Source organism: Microtus pennsylvanicus, chromosome 7 (genome assembly GCF_037038515.1).
Source record: "Microtus pennsylvanicus isolate mMicPen1 chromosome 7, mMicPen1.hap1, whole genome shotgun sequence".
NCBI lineage: Eukaryota > Metazoa > Chordata > Mammalia > Rodentia > Cricetidae > Microtus > Microtus pennsylvanicus.
The window spans coordinates 74,274,594-74,299,386 of record NC_134585.1 but is presented as its reverse complement, the minus strand read 5'-3'; the positions used below and the strand labels follow the sequence as shown (position 1 = coordinate 74,299,386).

General features: G+C 46.4%; 1 protein-coding gene across 3 annotated transcripts in view; it reads left to right on the top strand.

Annotated features, from left to right (window-relative positions):
• Positions 1–24,378, top strand: part of LOC142853803 (uricase) — a 33,867-nt gene extending 9,489 nt beyond the window's left edge. For all 3 annotated transcript variants that reach the window (XM_075978967.1, XM_075978969.1, XM_075978968.1), the window contains 7 exons: positions 1,174–1,392; positions 3,190–3,306; positions 3,400–3,478; positions 14,686–14,869; positions 17,387–17,510; positions 20,772–20,855; positions 23,404–24,378. In XM_075978967.1, coding sequence (XP_075835082.1) covers positions 1,174–1,392; positions 3,190–3,306; positions 3,400–3,478; positions 14,686–14,869; positions 17,387–17,510; positions 20,772–20,855; positions 23,404–23,478 — 882 coding nt within the window. In that variant the 3' untranslated portion in view covers positions 23,479–24,378. The remainder of the gene's footprint in view (positions 1–1,173; positions 1,393–3,189; positions 3,307–3,399; positions 3,479–14,685; positions 14,870–17,386; positions 17,511–20,771; positions 20,856–23,403) is intronic.
• Positions 24,379–24,793: the final 415 nt, after the last annotated feature.

The window sequence follows — 24,793 nt, the reverse complement described above, 5'->3', positions numbered from 1 at the left end:
GAGGGGTTTCTTGCCTGTTTTTGTTCTTTGCTTTCGTTCTTACCACTTTCATTACCACATTCATATTCAGTATCCATACTCGTAGCTCTAGGGTTTTCTGATCCTTCACTCCCTGCTGCCTCTCCTCACAAGCACCCAGCAGCAAGTTTGGTGCACGCCAGCCACAGAAAAGGATGTCTTCACTAGCTAAGCCTCAAATGCAGGCCTTCATGACTGTGTCGCCCGCCTTTGGTTGCACGTCTCTCCACCAGAGGCTGAGCTCTGCTCGCAGTCAGGTGGCCCTGGCTCTGCGTCCTGAAGGCATTCTGGGTGCTATTACTGATTACCCTGCTCCTTCCTGGCCGCAAACAGAAAAAGCAGTGCTCAAATTATTTCCATTATCACAGAGCATTTTCTCAGAAATATCGCTGTTTTTAAAAATGCATGGGGTGGGCATGGGATTATTTCCAGGTAACACAGCCATGGAATGCTCTAGAAAAAAGCTGGTTTCCATGGGGCCCACTACATAGTTTAGAGTCAACAGGTCTGAGTACGTGTACAAATTCTGCCTTTACTAACCCCGGGAAGGGAGAGAGACACTTCATTTTGGTCCACCGTCTGTAAGATATCAGTACCCAAAGCGGTTACTAGGAGAGGTTGCATTGCAGAGAAGTGGGGGGCTGTGACCTGGGAACTTCCTTTATTACTGTTTTAAAAAATATTTTCAAGAGGGGCTGGAGAGAGGCAGAGTGGTTAAGGGTACATACTGCTCTTGCAGGGCTGGAGAGATGGCTCAGCCGTTAAAGGCTAGGCTCACAACCAAAAAACATAGTGCTCTTGCAGAGGACTAGAGCTTAATCTCTAGCATCCACAGTAGGTGGTTCCTAACTGCCTGTAACTCTGGCTTCAGGGGATCGGACACCTCCGGATTCCACGGGCACCTGCACAAACTCTCACACACGCACAGAGTCAAAACAAAGTAAATGCTTTAAATGCTTAAAATAGTTATCAAGAGAACCATGTGCCTGTCTGTCCTGTTTCTCAGGAACCTCTTTCTCCCTACGAAACGCCAGTTTGCCAAGGCTGAATGTGATTTCGTTTTCACGAGTGTTTTGTCTGATAAAATGAAAAACTAAAGGGACATCTTTAACCTTATTAGCCTTCTTCAATCAGATAATTATATTTTCGTTACAGAATGACGAAGTGGAATTTGTCCGAACTGGCTATGGAAAGGATATGGTCAAAGTTCTCCACATTCACAGGGATGGAAAATACCACAGCATCAAAGAGGTGGCCACTTCGGTGCAGTTGACTCTGAGATCCAAAAAGGATTACCTACATGGTGATAACTCTGACATCATCCCTACAGACACCATCAAGAACACAGTGCATATCCTGGCGAAGCTCAAAGGGGTACAATCGTGCTTCAACACTTGCTGCTTCTTGGTGCAAATTCAGTGCAAGCTCGCGCGGGGGTGGAACTTGCTTATTTTAAGCTCTCATTTCCTTTTAACCTATTTTTACATATATGCCAATTTAAAATTTTTCCTTTCTGCCCTAAAATTCTCAGGCTTACAGAAAAGCTTGTTTCATTTTATTCTTTTGATTTATCTCATTAGGTAGGAAGAAAGCTCCTGGGCAAATTAACCTCACATTGGAGCTATGGGCGAGCCAAGGCCGTGGGAGAATTTCAGACTAAATTTAGCATGTTTTTTTTTTTTGTGTGCTTTTCTTTGAGCCCTGTCACTTTTAGACTGTGCGTTTGTAGCAGAAAGGGCATTGTGGTACAGTAAAAGAGAATATTGATCATAAGATCAATACTTAACAGCAGAATCTACTGTCCAAAATTTTGTGCTCCCTGTTTAAGTTTTCTGATTGCTGCAACAAAATACCCCATGCTCCAGGGCGCGGAGGGAGCAGCTGAAGGACGAAGGGCTTATTTTAGCTCGTGTAATCCAGAGGTTCTCAACCTTCCTGATGCTGCGACCCTTTAATAAAGTTCCTTATGTCGTGTTGATCCCAGCCATGAAATTAATTTCTGTTGCCACCTTATAACTGTTATTCTGCTACTGTTATGAATTGTAAAGTAAATATCTATGGTTTTCAATGGTCTTAGGTGACCTCCAAAGGGTCTCGACCCACAGGTTGAGAACTGCTGGTAGCCCATCACTGTAGGAAGTCTTGGTAACAGGTGTGTATGCAGTTAGGCATCCTCTGTGTGGTCAGGAAGCAGAGCGGGGAAACTGGCATTCAGTTTGCTTTTACCTTTTCATTTATTCTGGGATCCCAGGAGATGGGATGGGCATACCCACATTCAGGGTGGGTCTTCCCCTTATGGAAATGCTCACACAGACACACCTAAAGACTGACCTTCTTAGGGAACACTGGAGCCCATTTGCAAACCTCATGATAAGCTCCAGCATTACAAACACATTGAGAGAAGATTCTGGATGTAAGTTGCTTTTTGTTTATCGTCCAGTGTCTCCTGGCATGCAAAGCAGGCTTCTTTTAAACACAGAACCGTTCTGGGGAGGTGGCTCATCTGTCAAAAGACTGGGTGATCTTCCAGAGAACGCTGGCTCCACTTCTAGCACCCACATGGCTCACAACACCTGGAATGCCAGTTCCGGGGGCTCTAATACCCCCTTCCAGTCTCTGTGGCACCAGCCATGAACATAGTGCACACACATGTATGCAGGCAAGACATATATAATAAAATAACAAAAATATTTAAAAATAAAAAATGACAAGATAGAGTCTCCTAGGTGATCAGAATCTATGAGCACACCCAGGAATAGTGAAGGACCGGACTATTTCATCTCCTGAGATTCTAATTCTGTGTTTCTCTCATTGGAAGAAACCACTGATCAGGAAAGAGCCCCCTGTGAGCATTTGGCAATCACTTTTGGCTGGGTTTGCCAGTGGATGCCTGTAATCCCAGCCCTTGGGAGAACCACCATGAGCTTGATCCTTGCCTGGGCTACACAAAGAAGCCGTACCTTAAACAAATAAAACAAAATATGCTGTAAGCCAGATATAGCGGTTTATAATCTCAGAATGAGGCATAGGCATTCAAGGTCAAACCAAGCTATGTTGTCAGTGAGCGGCTACCTCAAGATAAGTGAAACAATTGAATCAGCCCAGGTCTTTTAAACGGGACATTTTAAAATGGACATTACCAGTGTTTCTTTCTTTTGTTCCTTTGTACAGATAAAGAACATAGAGGCCTTTGCTATGAACATCTGTGAACACTTCCTTTCTTCTTTTAACCATGTCACCCGAGCCCACGTCTACGTAGAAGAGGTCCCCTGGAAGCGTTTGGAAAAGGTTCCGTCACTTATGTTTCCAGTCTATTGAAAGAAATTGCTATGGTGGTTTGTGCTGGAGTGTGACTGGGAACCACTTTGTCCTCTCTTTCAGAATGGAGTCAAGCATGTCCACGCATTCATCCACACCCCCACGGGAACACACTTTTGTGAGGTGGAGCAGATGAGGAATGGTAAGGAACCAGTTTCCGTGGTTTTATTGTGCAAGAGATATCAGGTGTCTTTTGTTGATGGCTTTGCTTCTCTCGCCCATAACAGTTCTCTTCACTGCCACAGAGGAAAATGGTAGAGGTTTGTAAACTGTTTAAATCTGACACTGGACCAAACCTTGTGCCTTTGGATTGTACTTTACAAGGTTATCTGCCTTTTGCTGAAAGGTAGCGAAGAGAGTGAGTCTTTCTGCTACAAAAGCTGGAGTTTGAGTGGCAGAAATTTCGCATGACCCAGTTTTGAAGTGAAACATGGGGGGGGGGGGAGTAAAGGCTGGAAATGACAGGGATGCAAATTTCCAAATTTTCTGACTAATATTTTTGGTATAGTATCATGAAATAGTGATAGTAACCAATATTTGAAATCACTAATGTTTCCCTGACATTTTATTTGCATAATAAAACCCTAATAGTATCATAATCTTCTTACAATGCATCTCATTTAAAATTGCAACGACTATTACATAATTGTATTTAGTAAGAAATTTAAAATTTAGATCTAACTATGAAACATTCTCATAATATAGTCCTTATTAGTACCAATAATTAATCTGAGCGAATAAGGGTCCCAAAACTGGTATTCTATTGATTTGTTGAGGTTGTCAGAAGCAGAATTAGATAATCAATTCAGATTATTTAATCTCTTCAAAACAAGAGAACTTTGAAGCATAGCACCAAAGATGGAAGAAACAGCTATCTCAATAGGAGACATAGTAGTCATTAAGGATTCAGTGTTGACTTTGAACTTTCCTGTTTCTGATATGAGAGTCCCCTCTGTGTGCTGTGAATATGTTTTATTACCATTGGTTAATAAAGAAACTGATTTGGCCTATGGCAGGGCAGAATATAGCAATTCAGGAAATGTAAACAGAGATAGAGAAGGAAAGAAGGTGGAGTCAGAGTTACCATGTAGCTGCCCATGAAGCAAGAGGTAACAAACCACGAGCCTTGTGGGAAAATACAAAATAGTAGAAATGGGTTAATTTAAGATGTAAGAGTTAGTTAATAATAAGCCTGAGCTAATAGATCAAAGAGCATTTAATTACTATTAAGCCTCAGAATTGTTATTTTATAAGCGACTGCAGGAGCTAGTGAGCAGGACCTGGTGGGTGGAGAGAAACCGGTCCAGGGAGAACAGCGGAATGGAGAATATTTATAGCTACATGTTTCTATTTCATGTCTTATCTTCTTTATCCCTTAAAATTTCTAACTATTTGAGTTAAGACTAGATATAGCTAAGTCTGACTCAACATTTGGATATTATCTCTAAAATTATTTATAGAAAAATTTGAAACATTGTGTTAACTGAAAAGATGATTTGATCACCAAAAGCTTAGTCATGTGGCAAAACTCTCTCACTGAGCTGTTATCTAAAACAACTTGCCCTCCATCTTGTCTTCCCTCCCTGTCTTCTTTTCCCTCATTCTGAGTCTCTTTCCTCCTTCCTTTCTGATGTGTGAATTTAGAAGCAAAAACGCGAAACATATCCTAACTCACGCCCAACATTTTCTTCCTAAGCCACACTGACAACTGTCATGAAATTTTAAAGTCTAAGCAAGCTCTGCTTAACTTTTTTATAGTTTTAAAGTCTTTTAATATTCACTTTAGGAAACCGAAGAGAAAACAAGGAAAAATATTTTTAATAATAAATTTAGCTTAATCCCAAATGTTATTCACTCGTTGAAATAGCAAGTCTCCAAAATCATGTACACAGCGGTATTAACAATACAGCCTGGGTCACTTTTGCTAGATTTCAAATGCTGACTGACAACAGGTGGCTGGAGGCCACACTATTGGTCAGCATAACTCTCGGCTGCTTTTCAGAGGCCTTTGGGAACTTAGCACACTCTTTATCCCATTCTTATCTCACTTTCAGAGACTAGAAATAACCAGAAGCAGACTTGAGCAGAGCTGATTAAAACCAAATGTACTCGCTGAAATGTCATTCATTCAAGAGTATTGGGTCACTCACTCATGCACTATCTACTAAGCAAGGAGACTTTGAAGACGTGTTACCTGCATAAAAGGCGAGGGGATGTGCAGGACTTTTCCTGACCTCAGAGAACCTGTGGCAGATTTCATTATTGGAGATACACCTGTAAACAAATTCATCACAACCTGAAAGGCTAAAATCCACGGTTGAGGGATTAAAGGCATCATAATGGAGCAGACACATTCCAAAACTCCGCTCTTCCCAGGGTAACGTAGAAGGCTTTGGCAGAAGAGAGGAAATGTTTCCACTGACTTTGCGAAATGATTTGCATTATGCTGGCCGTGAAAGAGGAAGGGTCTGCCTGAGTAGCAGAGGCTCTTAGAGAGGCAGGCTCCAGAGAGGAGCGGAAGAGGGGTATGCTGAGTTCCTGACGCCCACATAGGACAGATAGTGATTTCATTGTTGAACAAGCAAAACAATTGTAGAACAGAACTAAGTCCAGTGAGTCTGATTCCTTGGGGGTCACTGAGGGGGTCTCCTGTGCTGGAATGACATATATAGTCTAACTTAAGGGCAGTTTGCATGATAAAACATAGAACACATTCTAATTCCTATCAACCGAATCTCTAGTTAAGGCCAGAGAGGTCTTAGAGTCAGGATAGGCTGTGTTTGAAGTTGAGCTCCACTAGTTAATAGCATGACTGTGAGCCAGTGAGTCACAGGTCTTCAGTGGGTTTTTACTTGCAGTATAACAATCTGAGGTCCACCTCTACAGTCGTCCAGAGAAATAAAGGAGATGGTTACTATATTGACTTTATTAAAGCTGTAGGTATAGTATCTGGCATATGGGAACTTCTTAAATAGTAGCCATAATTATTATTATTTAGCTTGACGACAGAAAAGCAGAGGTCTCTCATAGTCAAATGAGTAAATGAGTGTGTGTGTGTGTGTGTAAATCTGTGAGGTCTTTGTCAGATGTTCATTTTGAATGTTTGTTTCCCAGCTGCTGGGGCTATTTTGGGAGCCTCTGGCATATTTAAGAAGTAGGACTTTGCTGGCAGAAGTGGGAGACCAGCTCTTGGTTCTGACCTGCTCTTTGATTCCTGGGCAGCTGCCACACATGCAGCTTCTGCTCCATGCTCCCTCTACACCGCATGTCTCTGTTCAGCTATGCTCTCTCAGCCATCAAGGGCTGAAACCCTGTGATACACTGAGCCACACAAAGCTTTCCTCCCTTACATTGTGGATTCGCTTTGCTCAGCAGTTTTGACCAGTGTGCTGAGCAGGCTGGAAAGGCAGCCTGTTGTGAGACGCCTGGGGATTTGTTACAGAGATGAACGAGGCAGGAGAGGTAGGAGGAGATAGATGTGCAGGCCGGCAGCTTATTGTCAGTCCCTGTGTGAGGCCTGTATGCAATGTAACCAGTGTGCCAGGGGTTGAGTGGAGGTGGAGGCTGAATGGAAGGAGTTATCAAAGTCGGATTTACAATGGAAGGACCGGCACTAGAGAGAATATACCCATGAATAAAGTGTGGAGGATAAAGATGGTCTGTTTTAGAATGAGAAGAGGGACATAGATTTGGGGACCATCAACGGGTGGACGATAGATATATGAAACCCAGCAAAGGAAATAGTTCCAGAAAATAGAGATATCATATAAAGCATATTGACCAGATTCTGTAAAGGAACAAAACTGGTAGGATAAATATGTATATATCAAATGGTAATTTAGTAGATTGACTTACAGATTACAGTCCAGGTAGTCCAGTGGTTGTGGTCTCACACCGAAGAGCCCAAGAATCTTGTAGTTAGTTGCTGAGCCTGTACAGTTGGATGTCTCGGCTGTTTAGCCTGGCTCTGAAGGCCTGGAGGGCTCCCAGAGAGCCGCTGGTTGGAAGCCCCAAGAACCTCGTTCAAATACCGCTGTAAGAGTGCCTAAGTTCACTGCATAGGTACGCTTGCCAACAAGAGTGAAGGCAAGAAAGCCAAGGGCAGAAGTTTCCTTCTTCCATGTCCTTTTATGTGTGCTGCCCCCAGTATGTGCTGCCCACATTTAGGATGCGTCTTCCGGCTTCAAATAATCTGATGAAGATAGTCCTACACAGGAGTGCCTGGTGGCTTGGGCTGTGGTTGTTCCCAGATGCAGTTCAGCTGTTAGCCAAGACAAAAAAAAAAAAAAAGTGGAAAAAGGGGAGGTAAGGGCCCAGGGAAGATTCCTTAGTTTAAGACTAGGGCGGAAGGCTGGTCTGAGAGACAGAGGAAGGAGGTGTCTGGAGAAGATGGTGTCGTAGAAGTAGAAGAGAACCTCATTTTTATTAGGCTAGTTACGGGGGTAGCAAGAAGTGCTGCAAAGAGAACGATATGTAATAGCTCAGCACATGGCTTCCTCCTCCACGTCTGGTTTGTTGTTGGGCTAGAGGTGATACAACTCAGACAGAATCCTAGGTAACCTTATTTTGTTACTTCCTATTTGGGGGGGAGGTCACCTTGATAATAAATAGCCATTCGGATAAGTAGGAGATGTAAAGACACTGAAAGAGAAAAAGAGGCAAGACCCCTCAGACATAAGAACCAGGTCATAAACGGCCCCAACGTTTCCTCTTGCAAGACTCCGACAGTCATGCCTCAAGGAGGGAGGCCACCACGTGTGGTCTCACTGAGTGTTCAAGCAGAAGATGAAATAGATTTGCTATCTGCTACAGAAAGGTTAAGAAATCTAGGTTAAAAGATAGCAGAAGAGGAATTCGGAGTTGGTAAATACCCTTGGTGATTTCTACAAAGATATTCTCGGGCAGGAGAGTGGATGTGGAAGGTACCAGTGGCTGAGTCCAGGACGCTACTGTGATTAGGGAAAGCCGCGTTCTCTTACCAGCTGCAGGCTGGGAGTCAGAACCTGCCTGAGTTCTGATCAGAAGGCCGCCGCCGCTGCCCATGTTCTAACGCTGTGGCTCTCACCACACAGCAGAAAGAGCAGCCTCAGAAGCAGTTCAAGTCTTTTGTCTTTGTAGATGGCGACAGCGCTTCTTAGAACAGATAACCCTGTGGCAGTCTGCCCAGAAGTTCCAATCGACTGATCTGGAGCTCATGCCGCTCCGAAATCCTGCAGGACTGGCAGGGCTGGAGTAAAGGGACAGCTATGCAGTAAATGAGTTCAAGTCCCCACGTGCACTGGACGCAGCTGTGTGTCCAAACAGGGTTCTTCAGGTGAAACTATTTGAGTCTCTCTTTTGAGACCAGAGGTGTATGATCTTTTTGTGGGAAAGTCCAATTCCTAATTTGCTTATTATCTAAGTATTAAAATGGAAGAAATTATGGCAGGAATTTCTGTTATAATCATCTTCATAAGCAACACCCAAGGAGAGATGGCTCCGTGGCTAAGAACTCCTGCTGTGAAGGCATGAAGACTTGGTTTGAATCCATAGTGCCCATCGCGTGGATGCTTGTGTGTAGGTTTAACTGAGAAAATTATCATTAACTCATATGCTCCAACTTCCCCAGTGAAGGCCAGTGTTACAAACCCCTATGGTTTGTGGGCTTGCTAGGATGATAAGAATCCTCCCTCCCCCGGCACAGGTTCTCAGACACACACTCATCCACATGACTCCAAACGGATCCTCCCCAAGAGAACTAATGGGTTTCACCTGATCGACTGCACTCCCTCCTGTTGACCTGAACAGTCTGAGAAGCCTGCTGAGTCTTGGATGCCTTAAATCTGGTGTTGCTGTAAAATTAATTATATTCTTCCTTCTCTGAGAAGTTAGACAAGGGTTCAAGTGAGAGTCAGCCGCAGAGGTAAGCAGGTCAACTGAGAAGCACTGAGACACCTGCTTTCATCCTTGACCCTTGGGTTGAAGTCTTTCCTCCGGTCCTTCCATAGGAGAAGTTCTTGGTGGACACAAGGTCCTAAAGTCGCCTTCCTCATCACCCAGTCAAACTAAAGTCAAGTTAGCCCTCTGCTGGTGACATCCTCTCTCTCTTCTGCAGCACCCCAACCCTGCTGGAATTGCACAGCCGGGGTTTGAAGATTCTTGGGAGAGCAGAAGGCTCTACAGAGGCAAACATTATTTAGTTGATCTTTGCTTTTCCTCAGCCCTTTTTAAGTTTGCGGTTTCATAGTAGAATGATTTAATATAGTTTTAAAATATCTCCCTTTCAGCTATTTTTGTCCATTTTTGGAGGCGTTAACTGTGGAAGCAATTATCTTCTTCATGACAGGAATTCTCCCCCCTCAGATCAGTAAAGCTTTGTGACTTTTGACACCCGGTGTGTAGGTAAGGAATTGGGCTTATTTTCTATTAACTCACAGTGAGTTCCTTTCCCTTAGAGAGCTTAAAGGGTTGGCGCATGCTTCTCTGAGAAAAAAAAAAAAAAACCACCATTTGCTGAGTGTGTAGGAGGACACTGGGAGCTGAAGAGATTTTGTTGTAGCCCTTGTGCAATGTGAACTCTTCTTGTGGCGTTACCCACGACCGAGGCGGGGAAGTGTGGGCTGGTTAAGTCCTCTCCTCGGATGGTACCCAGAGAAGGACACTGTTTCTGGTGGAATTACTTCTTGTGGCTCTAAATTGGGATCCTTGTAGAGTGTGTGTGGAAGTGTATTTTTAGTTGATGGCCCCATGAATTTGAAAGCCTCAGGTTTTTCCCAGTGCTCAGTGGGCTGGGGCACTGCCAACAGAGAAGATAAAATAAGCGCCCTGATTTCATCCAGCATGTCTAACATGGGCCAAGGAGGAAAGATTCTTTCAAACCTCAAAGAGGGTAGTTTTTGTTGATGGTGTTCACCCAGTGGTGGAGGGCATTGGAGGAACTGGCTTCCGCTCTGACCAAACTGGGAGCAATTCATTGTCCATGAGAACAGAAGACGTCTATTCTGTAGGAATCCGATGCCAAACCACATTTGAAAATGCAAGGGCATTCTCTGTTTCCAGAGTCTGCTAAGCAAAGAAACCATTTCAAGGTAGCTAGCCAGGGCTGTCACAGGGCTAGTGGAACAAGGATGGAGGTCTTTGATTTCAGAGTCCAGGGAGCCCGTAGGGTACAGGACTTAGACAGGTGGTTAACACTGGCGTGGAAAAGCCAGTGGTGAAAAGACCACCGTGTTGCCTTTCACAGTGTGTTATGTACACAGTGGCTGCTCTGTGGAGCCTCCTGTTCTTTACCTGAGGTGCATGTCAACTCCAAAGCCCAAGGATGGATGCCATCTTTATTTCACAGATGAGAAAATTAAGATAGGGAGAGGTGAAGTGCTTCCTCCAGGGGCACAGTTTTCATGCAAAGGGAGAGTGCCGTGGTAGGGAGTTGCTAGGACTAAATGTAGGGAATTCGAATGCCAAGACTAGGGATTCTAGACATGCCATACCACTCTGCACACAACCCAGCACCACCCTTTTCTGAGTAAGATTATGGGAGGAGCCAAAGTAGATGCCGGGGATGAAAGGCAGCTGCCCTGGAAGATAGGGAGAGCGACCGTTAGTTCATCTCTCCCTTCACCTCTTCATCCTCCTTCAAAGGCTTCTACTATTTGTTTTTGCTCCAGGCCGCCATATTCTGTTTCATTTCTTTGAGTTTCTCAGAGGAGTGGCCGTGGGATGTAGTCTGAATATTTGTAATGACTGGAGTCGCTCTTTCATGAAAACTCACAGGAAATTTATCCTTTGAAAGATTTATCTCTTTATCCTTTTAAAATTATGGATACTGTATGTGTCTGTGTTGAGCATGTACACACGAACACAGGTACCCACTGAGGCCAGAAGTATCAAAACGCTCCAGAGCTGAAGTTAGAGGTAGTTGTGAGCCAACCACATGGGGGCTGGGAACTGAACTTGGGTCCTCTGCTGGGGCAATAATCTTTCTTAGCGGCCAAGCCATCCCTGTAGTCCCTGTAAAAGTTTAAGGGATAAAAATCCTATCAAGATGCAAGGAGCCATTTCAGAAAGTGATGCTTTACCGTTCAACAGATGATGGAGATGCTTTTCAGAGGCGGAGGCCTCCAAAGCCTCTGTGGATGGGAGCAGGGTACCCTCCGGTCTCCTGGGAAACCCGCTTGAAGTACTGAAAGGAGGCAAAGAGAGCTTCTGGAAGGAGAAACACAGCACAGATGGAGAATGAGCTGGGGGGAGGGATAAAAACACGGAATCTCATGGCATGCTGCTGAATTTAAACCTCACCTCTGCCCACTTCTTGCTGTGCGGTGGTGAGCACAGAAGGGAAGTCTCCTGCATAGAAGTGTTTATTCTGTAGTGTGAGAAATGGAGGGTGTAGGGAAGGCTCACAGCAACACTGGAGGAAGTCCACTGTCTAGGCAAGAAAGAGAGTCCATTGTTGTGTTCTGGCTCCTTGACACAGGTGTGGTTCTCCAGGGTTTGAGGCAGACAAACTGCAGTTAGACACTGTCTCTGTGGGACCAGCTTCTTTATAGGTTGAGAATCTGGGCTGAGGACGCAGTGTGGGGGTGGAGCACCTGCCTACCACGCAAAAGACCCTGAGTGCTTCAGTACCAAGAACCAAAGTAAAAGAACAAAAAAATGAAATCAGACAAACCTGGGCAGCTGAAGGCGCAGCTTCCTCTTGGTCTGTCTTCAAGGACAGCATCCGATCAGAACTTGTAAAAGTTAAAGTTCTCTGTCATGCCGGTTTATCCTAGGACATGCTATACAGAACGCTCTATTTAATCAGAACATCGGAGGGAGAATCAGCTGATCTACCACTAATCTTCCGGCCATTGCTTCCTGATGGCAGGACGCGTGCAGCTTTGAAAATATCAGTATAGGCAGTGCTTGTCTGGCTCCGGAGTGAGTCACAGCAACTGAAGCCACACAGGTGGTAAGGAAAACCAGGGCGGTTTTGGAGAGCTTTGTTGGTGTCTCTGAACCTTCTTGCTGTGTAACTCCAGATGTAGCTCAGGCTGGCTTCTAACTTGTGGTAATTGTCCTGCCTCAGCCTTCCAAGCATTGAAATTATAGACGTGGGGCTTCTAGACCTGGCCCTTAGGTCTTAATTGTGGACTATGAATTTTCTTTTCCCTTTACTAAGAACATATAGTGATGCCCAGAAACTCTGACTTTTGACTTTTTGACTAGACAGGCCATGAAGGATAGCTATCTGTCAGGACCAACTCAGAGACTGAAAATAAGTAGCCTTAAGAATCATGCTATGGAGCTGGGTGGTGGTGGCGCATGCCTTTAATCCCAGCACTAGGGAAGCAGAGGCAGGCAGATCTCTGTGAGTTTGAGGCCAGCCTGGTCTACAAGAGCTAGTTCCAGGACAAGCTCCAAAGCCACAGAAAAACCCTGTCTTGGAAAACCAAAATAAATAAGTAAGTAAGTAAGTAAGTAAATAAATAAATAAATTGTGCTTTGGGACTTTAGGGGTTTTCAAATGCTCCCTAAATATCCTCTGTCCTCACCAGCCTACACACACAAATAAAGTCATGCTGGTGTTCACTATGGATTTTGTGGTGCTGCAGATTTCTCAGTAATGAACTTCCAGCTGTCCATCCAAACTCTCTCACCTTCTGAGAGCTTGCTCAGGAAGAAGTCTGCTCTGCCTGGCTTCTGTTGCCACCCATGACTTCTCCTGGGAGGAAATCTTCTTCCTTCCCAGTGTGTCAGTGCCGTGTTCTATCTAGGTCCCACTACACTGCTAGACCTACAGTTCTTTTCTATATGTAAAGATGAAGAACGGCCCCTCCCTCACTCTGGGCAAAGCCTCTGTCATCTGGGTCCTTGTGTGGCTTAAATGCAGTCGTGAGAACCCAAGGCCAGTCACTGTGGCATCAAGGAAAAGGAATCCAAGGCTTCCTCCGGGTGTAGTTTGACCAGGAGCAAGCCCAGATCTGAATTCTCTACTTCTCTCTCCTCATCTCTTCTGTCTGTTGTATAAATCTGAATCTGTGCCTGCCTGCCTGCCTGTCTTGTCAACCCAGCTGACCATGTGTCCCTAACAAAGGGCTTTTACTCTGTGTTTATTGATGAGCTGGAAGGAATGGCATGGGGAGGGGATGAAGGATGCTTTTCAGAAATCTTCAACAGAGTTCTGGAAGGAACGAGACTCTACTGACCCTAGCTGACCCAGACAACAAACAATGTTATCAAGCCATATCTGTGTGCTGCGCTCACTCTTTATGGCTGATTGCTATTTCATAGGGCGGCTTTTGCTCTATTTACTATTTTCAGCAAGTGAGAGTCATAACACACATCGATTGCTCTCTGCTCAGGGCGTGGGTCCAGTTTCAGATTAAAGCTATAACATCAGCCTAGGTTGTAAAAGTAGATTACCTGGGAAATTCAAGGCAAGTAAGGTTGGTTGTTATGCTGTTTTTATGAAAAGCAGGTTAAACAAACAGGCTGAGTACCCAGTAGGGCAGCAGTCTTCAGTCTTGAGTGACATCAGTGTGCATTCTGCACTCTCGCTATGATGAGGTCTAGCAAAAATTCCAGTCTCTTAGAAGGCCCTAGATGCTTCTGTAATAGGATGCTGCCACAGGCCCTGAGCTAATACTACTTGGCACACAGTAAGCCGCATCCTCCAAATGTGCTTATCCACCATCCAGTCCCTTTGAGGGAAGGTGACAAGCCATCCCTTTCATCATTTTTATCCTTTCTCCAACCCCTGATACCCATGAAGCAGCTTCAGCCTAAAGCCAGTCTCTATAGGTATCAACTGATAACAATGGCTATCATTGACGATACAGGTCAATGCCTGCATCAGCAACCTTATTTTTCCTCTCTTTGATCTCAGTCAGGTCCACACTATTGTTCACTCCTAAAGCTGTCTGGTCTTGGCTGAGCTTATATCCCCCAGGGCATCAAGTGTTCTCAGGGTGTAGTGAAGCCTGTCGCCAGGCACTGTAGATCAACCAGGAGGACATATTGCCGGAAAGAGATCTCAGTGGCAGAGAGAAGACAAACTCCTGAGGATCCCACCAACTCATGTCAGAGCCACTGATGTTGAAATGGCATGCACCTTGTGATTTGTAAGGTGATTTGGCTGAGATGTCCTCACAGGTCCCCGGGAGGAAACCAGTCCAACATGGATGGGCATATCCTTGGATCTTCTCTTCTCCTCGGGCAGGAGAGGGCTGAGAGCCTGGAAATCCATAGGGAAGGAATCCCAGGACACGAGAAGATGGAGAGGCAGTGTGTGTGTTTCTACAGCCAGTATCTTCACAGCTGTTGTAGTTATCGGTAGAGACACTGTTCTGCTGGTGCTCACCCTCCCTCCCCTTCTGTCTGACACAGGACCTCCAGTCATCCACTCCGGGATCAAAGACCTCAAGGTCTTGAAAACAACCCAGTCGGGATTTGAAGGATTCATCAAGGACCAGTTTACCACGCTCCCTGAGGTGAAGGACCGATGTTTGTCCACTCAAGTCTACTGCAAGTGGAGCTACCAGAGAAGGGACGTGGACTTTGAGGCTGCGTGGTATGAGAAGCCAGCATTGGGAGCTGGGACTGGGCCAGGTTAATGGAGTCTTGGGTCAAAGAAGAAACTTAACAGCTAGTCAACTCAACTCCCTAGTTCTTCCAGAACCCCACCCCCACCTGTGTGTGTGTGTGTGTGTGTGTGTGTAAGTGTGCATGCACTTGTATGCATGTGCATGTGGAGACAACTTGAGGTGGCTTTTCCCAGGAGTTATTCACCTCGGTGTTTGTGACCGTCTCTTACAGGGCCTCGGACTTGCTTGTTAGGCTAGGCTTGCTGGCTAGCCCAGGATCTTCCTGTGTTCTCCTCAGGGCTGGGGTTAAGCATGCAGCATAATTTGCAGCTTTTAATGTGGGTGCTGGAGATGGGACTTAGATCCCTATGCGCACATGGCAAGCTATCTTCCCAAGCTCTCTTTTTCAGCTTGTATCAGTGACTCTCAGTCATTAGTGTGCCGTGGAATTACTCAAGACATTATTAGAATAAAGGTCACTGGGCTCACTCCTGGGCCCCTGGGAGAATTTGCATTGCTAACAACATCCCAAGTGACATTTCTGCTGCTGTACTCCATGAATGAAGATGATATCTAGCCTTCCAGCAATACAGAAGCCCTGACCTAAGCTTTCAATCCCTTCCAGCTTGCCAGAGACTTTTTTGGTTTCAATACTGAAACTTGTATGTCCCAGGAAACCCCTTGGTTTTGGGGAAATGGTGACAATTGGTCATTCACAGGCTAAGCTCCAAGTTCTCTGATATTCCTATAAGTGTTTTGTTAATGGGGTTAAGGAGAGAGCTCATTCAGTAAAGTATTTGTACGGCAAGCATGGGGATCTGCATCTGAGCATCAGAACTCACACATAAAAGGCTGGCATCAAGGTGTATAGTTGTAATCCAGCGGTGGGGAGATGGAGCCAGGTGCTTTTATGCAGTTCGCGGGACATCCAGCCTGACTGAATAAGTGGCAAATTCCAGGTAAATATCAAAGACCTGGTCTTAAAGGAAAAAAAAAAAGGTGAGTGTCCGACAAAGGCACCTGAGGCTGACCTCTGTGCTCCATATGGATGCTTACACGTATGCATGCATCTGCATACATGGATATGCACACACACACACAAACACACAGAGACACACACAGACACAGGCATACAGACAGACACACAGACACACACAGGTAGGTACACAGAGACACAGCCTCACACACACAGGCACACAGACACACACACACAAACACACAGTCTCACACCCACAGGCACACAGACAGACACTCACACAGAGGCACATACACAGGCACACAGAAACACACAGCCTCACACACAGGCACACAGACACATACACACACACACAAACACAGACACACACACAGGCACACAGACACAGACACACACACAGGCACACAGACACACACACAGGCACACAGACACACACACAGGCACACAGACACAGGCACACAGACACACACACAGGCACACAGACACAGGCACACAGACACACACACAGGCACACAGACACAGGCACACAGACACACACACAGGCACACAGACACAGGCACACAGACACACACACAGGCACACACACACAGGCACACAGACACACACACAGGCACACACACAGGTACACACACACACACAGGAATACAGATATACACACACACACAGACAGAGTAAATTACAAATGCTTTAACCGTGTAAAGGTGTGAGTTTTATGCTGTCTCCGACAAGGGATTGTAGGCTTCTGAACACTCAGATCTCATTTCTTTGCTGAACCGCTAATCCTTAGACACTTCTACCCCGAGATGAGCTGGAATCTGTTCCTTCTGCACAGAGCATCCTCCCACTGGAGTTTTTATCTGCTCTTTTTATTATGCGACAGGCTTTTAAGTGCTCGAAGAAGAGCCTCACCCTAGTCCTCTTTTCCCTCTAGTGCTCTCCCTGGGTAGCTGGAGCCTTCTGTATCAATGCTGAGAAGATACTCGGATTGAAGGTGCCAAGCAGGGGAGAGCTCCAGGCCTCCCACTAAAGACAAAGGACTCAGAGGAGATGGTTTAAGTTGTGAGCTCAGAGTCATCATCTCTAAATGGGGGATAATCACAGCACCCCTCAACTGCATTAGAGATTCCTGGATTTCATCACATAGGTGTTTGGCTTACAGGATGACACTAAGACCCCAGGGCAATAGTTCAAGGATATAGCCCTGCAAAGCAGGGAGAGGCTGTGAGTTTGGGTGTGTGTTCCTTCATACACAGTCTGCATACATGGTAGATGATTGATGCTGAAATGCTGTTTGGCATTGGTATCACTCTGTGAGAACAGTTAGGTGCTTAGTGTGTGTATGTGTGTGTGTATGTGTGTGTGTGTGTGTGTGTGTGTGTGTGGCATTACAGGAGAATAATCCTTTCTAAAACCATCCATTCAATGGTTTTTGGGTACTTCTACTTTGGGTTTTCTACTTCTTAGCTTTATAATGCATTCCTAACAGATTCAACCAACTCCTTCAGTCTTCTCCCATTCTGTGTTCTAGGGGCACTGTCCGGGACATCGTCTTGCAGAAATTTGCTGGACCCTACGACAAAGGCGAATACTCACCTTCCGTGCAGAAGACACTCTATGACATACAAGTGCTGTCCCTGAACCAGGTTCCTGAGGTATGCTTTGTCGCTCGCCCTTCTGAGGATGGAGAGAAACTGTGTCTCCTGTCAGCTCCGAGGAAGAGTGGAGTGTTAAAATAGGAAAGTGGAAGACACATGAGAAGTGACATCTGTTGTTGTTCAAAAGCTTGTTATAGCAAGTGAGAAGAGCAGAAAATGGAAAAATCTGTTCAGCCTAAAAACACAGGCCACTGCCACAGGGTTTCAGGTCTGCTGAAAATTCTTTGAGCTTCCTCAGCCTACCACAGATTTAAACTTCAAATTCAGGCCACTTCCATGACTTGAGGGAGAGATAACTAGACAGAGGTTATACGTTTCAGGGTATGAGTGATAGATGTAGAGAGATTTACTCCATCCTTCCATTCTTCCTTCCTTCCACCCACCAACCCACTTATCCATCTATCCACCCATCCACCCATCCATCTATCCACCCATCCATCCATCCATCCATCCATCCATCCATCCACCCACCCACCAATCCATCCATCCACCCACCCACCCACCTATCCACCCACCCTCCCATCCATCCACCCACCCACCCACCCATCCACCCACCCACCCACCCATCTATCCACCCACCCACCCACCCATCCATCCACCCACCCTCCCAACCATCCATCCACCCACCCACCCACCCACCCACCCATCCACCCACCCACCCACCCATCCATCCACCCACCCATCCACCCACCCACCCACCCATCCATCCACCCACCCACCCACCCACCCATCTATCCACCCACCCACCCATCTATCCACCCACCCATCTATCCACTCACCCATCTATCCACCCACCCTCCCACCCATCCATCTATCCACCCACCCATCTATCCACCCACCCACCCATCCATCTATCCACCCACCCACCCATCTATCCACCCACCCTCCCACCCATCCATCTATCCACCCACCCACCCACCCACCCATCTATCCACCCACCCACCCATCTATCCACCCACCCATCTATCCACTCACCCATCTATCCACCCACCCTCCCACCCATCCATCTATCCACCCACCCATCTATCCACCCACCCACCCATCCATCTATCCACCCACCCACCCATCTATCCACCCACCCTCCCACCCATCCATCTATCCACCCATCCATCTATCCACCCACCCATCTATCCACCCACCCTCCCACCCATCTATCCACCCACCCACCCACCCATCTATCCACCCACCCTCCCACCCATCTATCCACCCACCCACCCATCCACCCACCCACCCATCCACCCATCCACCCACCCATCTATCCACCCACCCACCCATCTATCCACCCACCCTCCCACCCATCCATCTATCCACCCATCCATCTATCCACCCACCCATCTATCCACCCACCCTCCCACCCATCTATCCACCCACCCACCCACCCATCTATCCACCCACCCTCCCACCCATCTCTCCACCCACCCACCCATCCACCCACCCACCCATCCACCCATCCACCCACCCATCTATCCACCCACCCTCCCACCCATCTATTCACCCACCCACCCACCCATCTATCCACCCACCCACCCACCCATCTATCCACCCATCCATCTATCCACCCACCCACCCACCCATCTATCCACCCACCCATCTATCCACCCACCCACCCATCTATCCACCCACCCATCTATCCACTCACCCATCTATCCACCCACCCTCCCATCCATCTATCCACTCACCCATCTATCCACCCACCCTCCCATCCATCTATCCACTCACCCATCTATCCACCCACCCACCCATCTATCCACCCACCCACCCATCCATCTATCCACCCTCCCACCCATCCATCTATCCACCCACCCATCTATCCACCCACCCTCCCCCCCATCTATCCACCCACCCACCCATCCATCTATCCACCCACCCACCCATCCATCTATCCACCCTCCCACCCATCCATCCATCCATTATTGATATCTCTGGACATTGTGCCTCTAGCAGGACTCAAGGGATACAAGGATAAGCTAGACACTGTCCTTACACTCTAAGAATCCATCATTAATTGAACAAAGAACAAGGAAGTTTAAAAATATGTTGGCAGTAGGCTATTATGGACATACGGGAGAAGAGAGTCTAACTCAGGTATAAGGGGCAGCACCAGACAGATTTTCTAGGAGAGGGGTGTGCTAAGTCTTCAGAAACAAGCAAGAGTAATCTGGGTTTATACTCAAGGGTTCAGGAGCAGCAGCACAGATGTGGAGACAGGAGATAGCACGACATAGACATTTACTGTCAAGGGCCAGCCATCTGTGGCATGTTAGGAAGGAAGTATTTTCCTGTGTGCAGGCATACGGTGGCAATGAGTCAAGAGGGCATTTCTAGGCTTATTTATAGTCTATGCTTTATTTGGAGAGCCACCGAAGGTCACTGGGTTGTTACAGCAAAGTACAACATGGCAGGATTTGCATTCTAGAGTCATCACTGGTAGCAGTACAATAGAAAGCAGGACAGACCACAGGCCAGGAGTCCTGTGGAATGAAGTCATAGAAGTATGGCCAAGGCCATGTGGAATGAGGGGAAAGAAGCCTCCCCTGGACCAGAGGGACTTCTCTACCTTGCCTAGCACTGCAGCAATCCTCCTTCACGCTTTCTGCTGCCTGCTCCGGGCAGAGCTGGAAAAGCTAAGGCAGCGAGCTCTTCAGGGGCTCACGGCTGCCCCAGGATTTTTTACCCAATAGTCCGGAGGTTTGGGTACATCTCTCCTAGAGACCCACTTTGTACTTGGAGGATTCTGCCACTGGGGTGCATATTCTTAGGGACCAGAGAAATGGATGTGGCTTGTTTTACTGGGAGAATATCCATCCATATGATCCAGGAGAGAAGAAAATTTGGCCCAAGGCCTGGGGCTGGCTTTTCCTGAGTCCTGGCACAGTAACACAAAAGGTCAGAATTTTAAATCACAACCTGACCTTATAGGCTTAGCAAAAGTATTTTTGTAAATTAGAAAAGCAGAGTTCACTAAACCTATACCATGTATATGGGTTTGCAGTTTTACACTTATCCTAGGGCCTATCAATGTTAGGGATAATCCTGGGAGCCTGAGCTTTTCCGAGTTTTTATACTGAGGGGAGAATAATAGGCCTGCCACCTGTCTCATAGGAAGACTAGTGGGGGATGGTGATACAGTGATGGGCAGCAGAGGAGCATGGGAGAGTACCTTAAAGATACAACCATGTTCATAGGAAGATGAGTGAGGAAGACGGAGGAAGGGAGGGACTCCAGTGCCAAGCATAACATATGCTCTGTGGATTCCAGATAGAGGAGATGGAAATCAGCCTTCCCAACATCCACTACGTTAACATCGACATGTCCAAAATGGGACTGATCAACAAGGAAGAGGTAAGAGGGCTTTCAAAATACCGGCAGCATATTTCTGCCTCATTGCCATTCAGTTTCCTTGTCAACTGGGGACAATATCACCGCCTAAAACCTGTAGCAGCTGCTGGCTGTGGGGAGTATTTATAGCCGGCACTGATTAGAACCCTCTTCAGCGCCAGGTCTTTCAGGGCCCGAGGCTGAGCACTCTAGAAGTGGATGAGTGATTACAGAGGAGAGCTGTAAGTTGCAGGGGGAACAAAGAGAAGGAACAGAGTGTGCCCAAGAAAACAGCTCTGAGATCTCCTTGGGAAATGGCATGGAAGGTCGCAGCTGCTTTATTCTTCCACCGCCAGGCGATGAGGAGAAGGCAAGATTGTATTTTCATTCTCTTTTATCGCGCCCACCTTTTGATTAAATAGCCAATTCGGGAGCGCACAATACACTTGGGAGAGATGAAAGTGCCTTTGTGCTACAGATGGCAAGACTAAGAAATTCGTGTTTTTCAAAGGGAACCTTTGTTTCAGGAGGTACACCGCTCTGGCTTCTTTTTAGCCAAGACAATCAGATTGTCCGGCGAGGCAGCCAGGAGCTTTGATTGGTGGCCTCCGTGGTCACTTCCTGGGAGATCAGAACTGACCCTGCACCATGGACATTTTCAGTGATTGGCACTTTGAGTCATCTGCAGCATCATTTTGGGGAACTGTGTTTACTGTATATGCGGGGGTAGCGAAGAGACCGTCCCTGCTAATGCACCCCACATGCGTGGACACACAAAGTTAACAGAAGAGGAGCTCTTACACTCTGGGACTTCTGACCCAGGAGACTTTCAACCCCTCTGACCAGACACCTGATTTCTCTTTTGCAAACGGTGCTGGTGGGTTCCGCTGGCTCTGCACCATCAGCCGCGGCGGATGCTTGCCCGGGCGCTGGAAAACAAGCATGAGGCTTATGTACCTTATAAGAAATGGTAGAGGGCCCTGGATGACAGGAGAGGGAAAGTCTGTCCCCAAGTTCATTGAGCTGAAAGGACAGACAGCTCTATTTACCTTAAGGAAGGGAAAGATGGCAATGAGCCTCATTTGTGAACGAGGACAGAACACTTTTTGGTGTGACTACTCGCTAAAAGGCAGGGATAGAAAACATTCTGGACCATGTCTGCCAGAGGCAAACAATGAGTTCCAAACAGAAAAGGATCTGATGAATGGCTCCCAGTGAAGTCGAGAGGGTTTCTGAGGGGTCCCAAGCCTTAGGACTGTATGCATCCCCTCCAGAGCTGGACGTGGATGAGTCTTTGTGGAGGGGCTTGAAGTCGCAGTGAGGAATATCAAAAGAAGCTGCAGAAGATGACCCTTCCTAGATCCCAGCAGGGCCGGGAAATAGGAAGCCCTGAGTTCTCTGCAGTAATGATAATCATCATCATCATCATCATCATCATCATCATCATCATCATCATCATCACCATCATCATCATCAACCTATGCCTGAGCAGTGTGCTCACACTGAGGGGGCTGGCTCAGTCACCCAGCTGTCTGGATCTGTTTAGCATTACACTGCCAGCCCTGTGGCCCTCAGGTGATGTGCAGGGAATGGCTGCTGCTTAGAGCTAAGACCAATGATATCCAAAGTGAGTTGTCTAAAAGGGTCAAATTTGTTCATTGCCTTTTAAAAGGCAGGACTGTATAGTGCATTTAGAACTATAATGACTAACACACAAACAACATGCTTCTTGGGGGCAAGTGAAGTGGCTTGGTTAGTAAACCACTTGCTGAGTAAGCATGGGGACCCGAGCTCCGTTCCCCAGCACCCATGTAAACAGCCACGTGCTGTAACATGTGTCAGCTGTAACACGCGTCAGCGGTGACATATGTCAGCTGTGACATGCGTCAGCTGTAACACGTGTCAGCTGTAACATGCATCAGCTGTGACACGTGTCAGCTGTAACACGCGTCAGCTGTGACATGCATCAATAATTACAGCACTGAGGAAGTGGGGGCTGTAGGACCCCTGGAGCTCACTGGCCAGCCAGCCTTGCTAAATTGATGAGCTCTAAGTTCAGTGAGAGACGCTGTCTCAAAAAACAAGGTGGAGGTCTAGAAGATGGCTTGGCAGGAAAAGCACTGGATACACAGGCCCTGGTGACCTGAGTTAGAACCCTGGGACCCATATAAAGGTACAAGAGAGATGCAACTACACAAAATGTCCCTCTCACCCCCACAAGAGTAGTGTGACACACACAACCCCCTTCCCAGTTCTTACAAGCATGTGCAAGCGCACGCGCACACGCGCACACACACGAACAAATACATGAATATCATACACACATACACATTGATACATATACATGATAGCTCAAAACAGCATAGAACACTCTCAAAATTCCTATATTTTCCGAAACATCAACTTATTGACTATTGAAGGAAAACCTGGCACTGCTGGACTTGAGGTAATTTTACTGCCCAGTACTCAGTTTTGTCCATGACAACCCATAACATCCTTGCTTTAATCCTGGATCTTAGAAAGGGGAACGCTGTCCTCAAATCCCTGAAGTTTCTCTGTGGTTCTTTTACAGGTTTTGCTGCCACTCGACAATCCCTACGGCAAAATTACTGGCACAGTCAAGAGGAAGCTGTCTTCAAGGCTGTGACATTATGGATCCAGTCGGTTGTGAAGCTGGAGATCACTGTGTGCTGACCTACAAGAAAATTCAACTAAGGACTGACTGCTTTCTTCTGTGTGAAACAATTCTTTCTTTGTTCCTAGTTAAGCAAGGCATTTTGTGGATCTCCGTATTCCAGGTACAGCACGCTCCATGGCTGTGGCAAGTTTCCTGAAAACTCTCTGGGCAGTGTTGGAAGAATCACAGTGATAATTATCCTTTCTGCTCTTTGTTCTGTCTGCCTTAGAGTCGGTCTTTAGAATCAGATCACTAATAAAGTAATCGTGAAACAGTGGTGGTGCCACCTTGATTGACTCGAGGAGCGAACGCTGTTGTCAGCCTACTGAGAAGTCTGGGTAGTGCAGAGACTATAACGCAGTCACGTGAGAGGAGACCATGGTGACTTCAACTGACTGAACGTTTGTGGTCTTAGGAACTCTGGCAGGCAGACAGAATGAAGCTCCTACCCTAGCTGAGGAGGTTCTGGCTTTCAGTTGCTGCTGGAAGAGGGACATTAAACTTTGTTTAAGGGTGTGGTACCTACTATGTCAATAGGACAGTTTCCGTGTCTAGAAGTAGTCAGATAAACCCAAACTGGCCCCAATGAGAGAAAGGGAGAGAGAGAGAGAGAGAGAGAGAGAGAGAGAGAGAGAGAAAGAGAGAGAGAGAGAGAGAACATGAAGTTGGGCAAGTGAGGAAGACCTGGGATTCCGAGATGAATTTGGATGGGAGATGAATATGATCAAAATATATTGTATAAAATTCTCAAATAATTAATAAAAACATTATTGAAGATAAAAAATTATGCTTTTAAGTTTCTCTACCATTTAACATGAATAAAGACAAGAACATTTCTGCATTCTTTAAAAAAAACCCTCTGGTATATATTATTGATGATTTATTTCTGGCCTAATAATGTTTTTATAACAATGCTGTATTGCTTTTATGATTTTTACAACCCTAGGAGAACACTTAGCACATACTGGAACATTAAAATAAGTATATATTGTTTTTCCGTGAATAATGCGTCTCCCTCTGATGTGAAGAGCCACTTTTTATAAGCCAGTCAACAGACGGATGGATGGATATGCACATGGGAAGACGGATAGAACACACTTCTTTGAGAACACCAGAGACTTCTGGGTAGCAGGATTCGGGGATGAGATCGGCTTTGGGTGGTGTGCTTTTCTGATTCTTCCCACTGTGTACGTACCTATTGCTCTCGCGATCAGAGGAATATAAACGTAAGTGATGGCTTAGGAATGGATACAGACTTGACGGGTTAGCTTTCCATCAGTCGGCT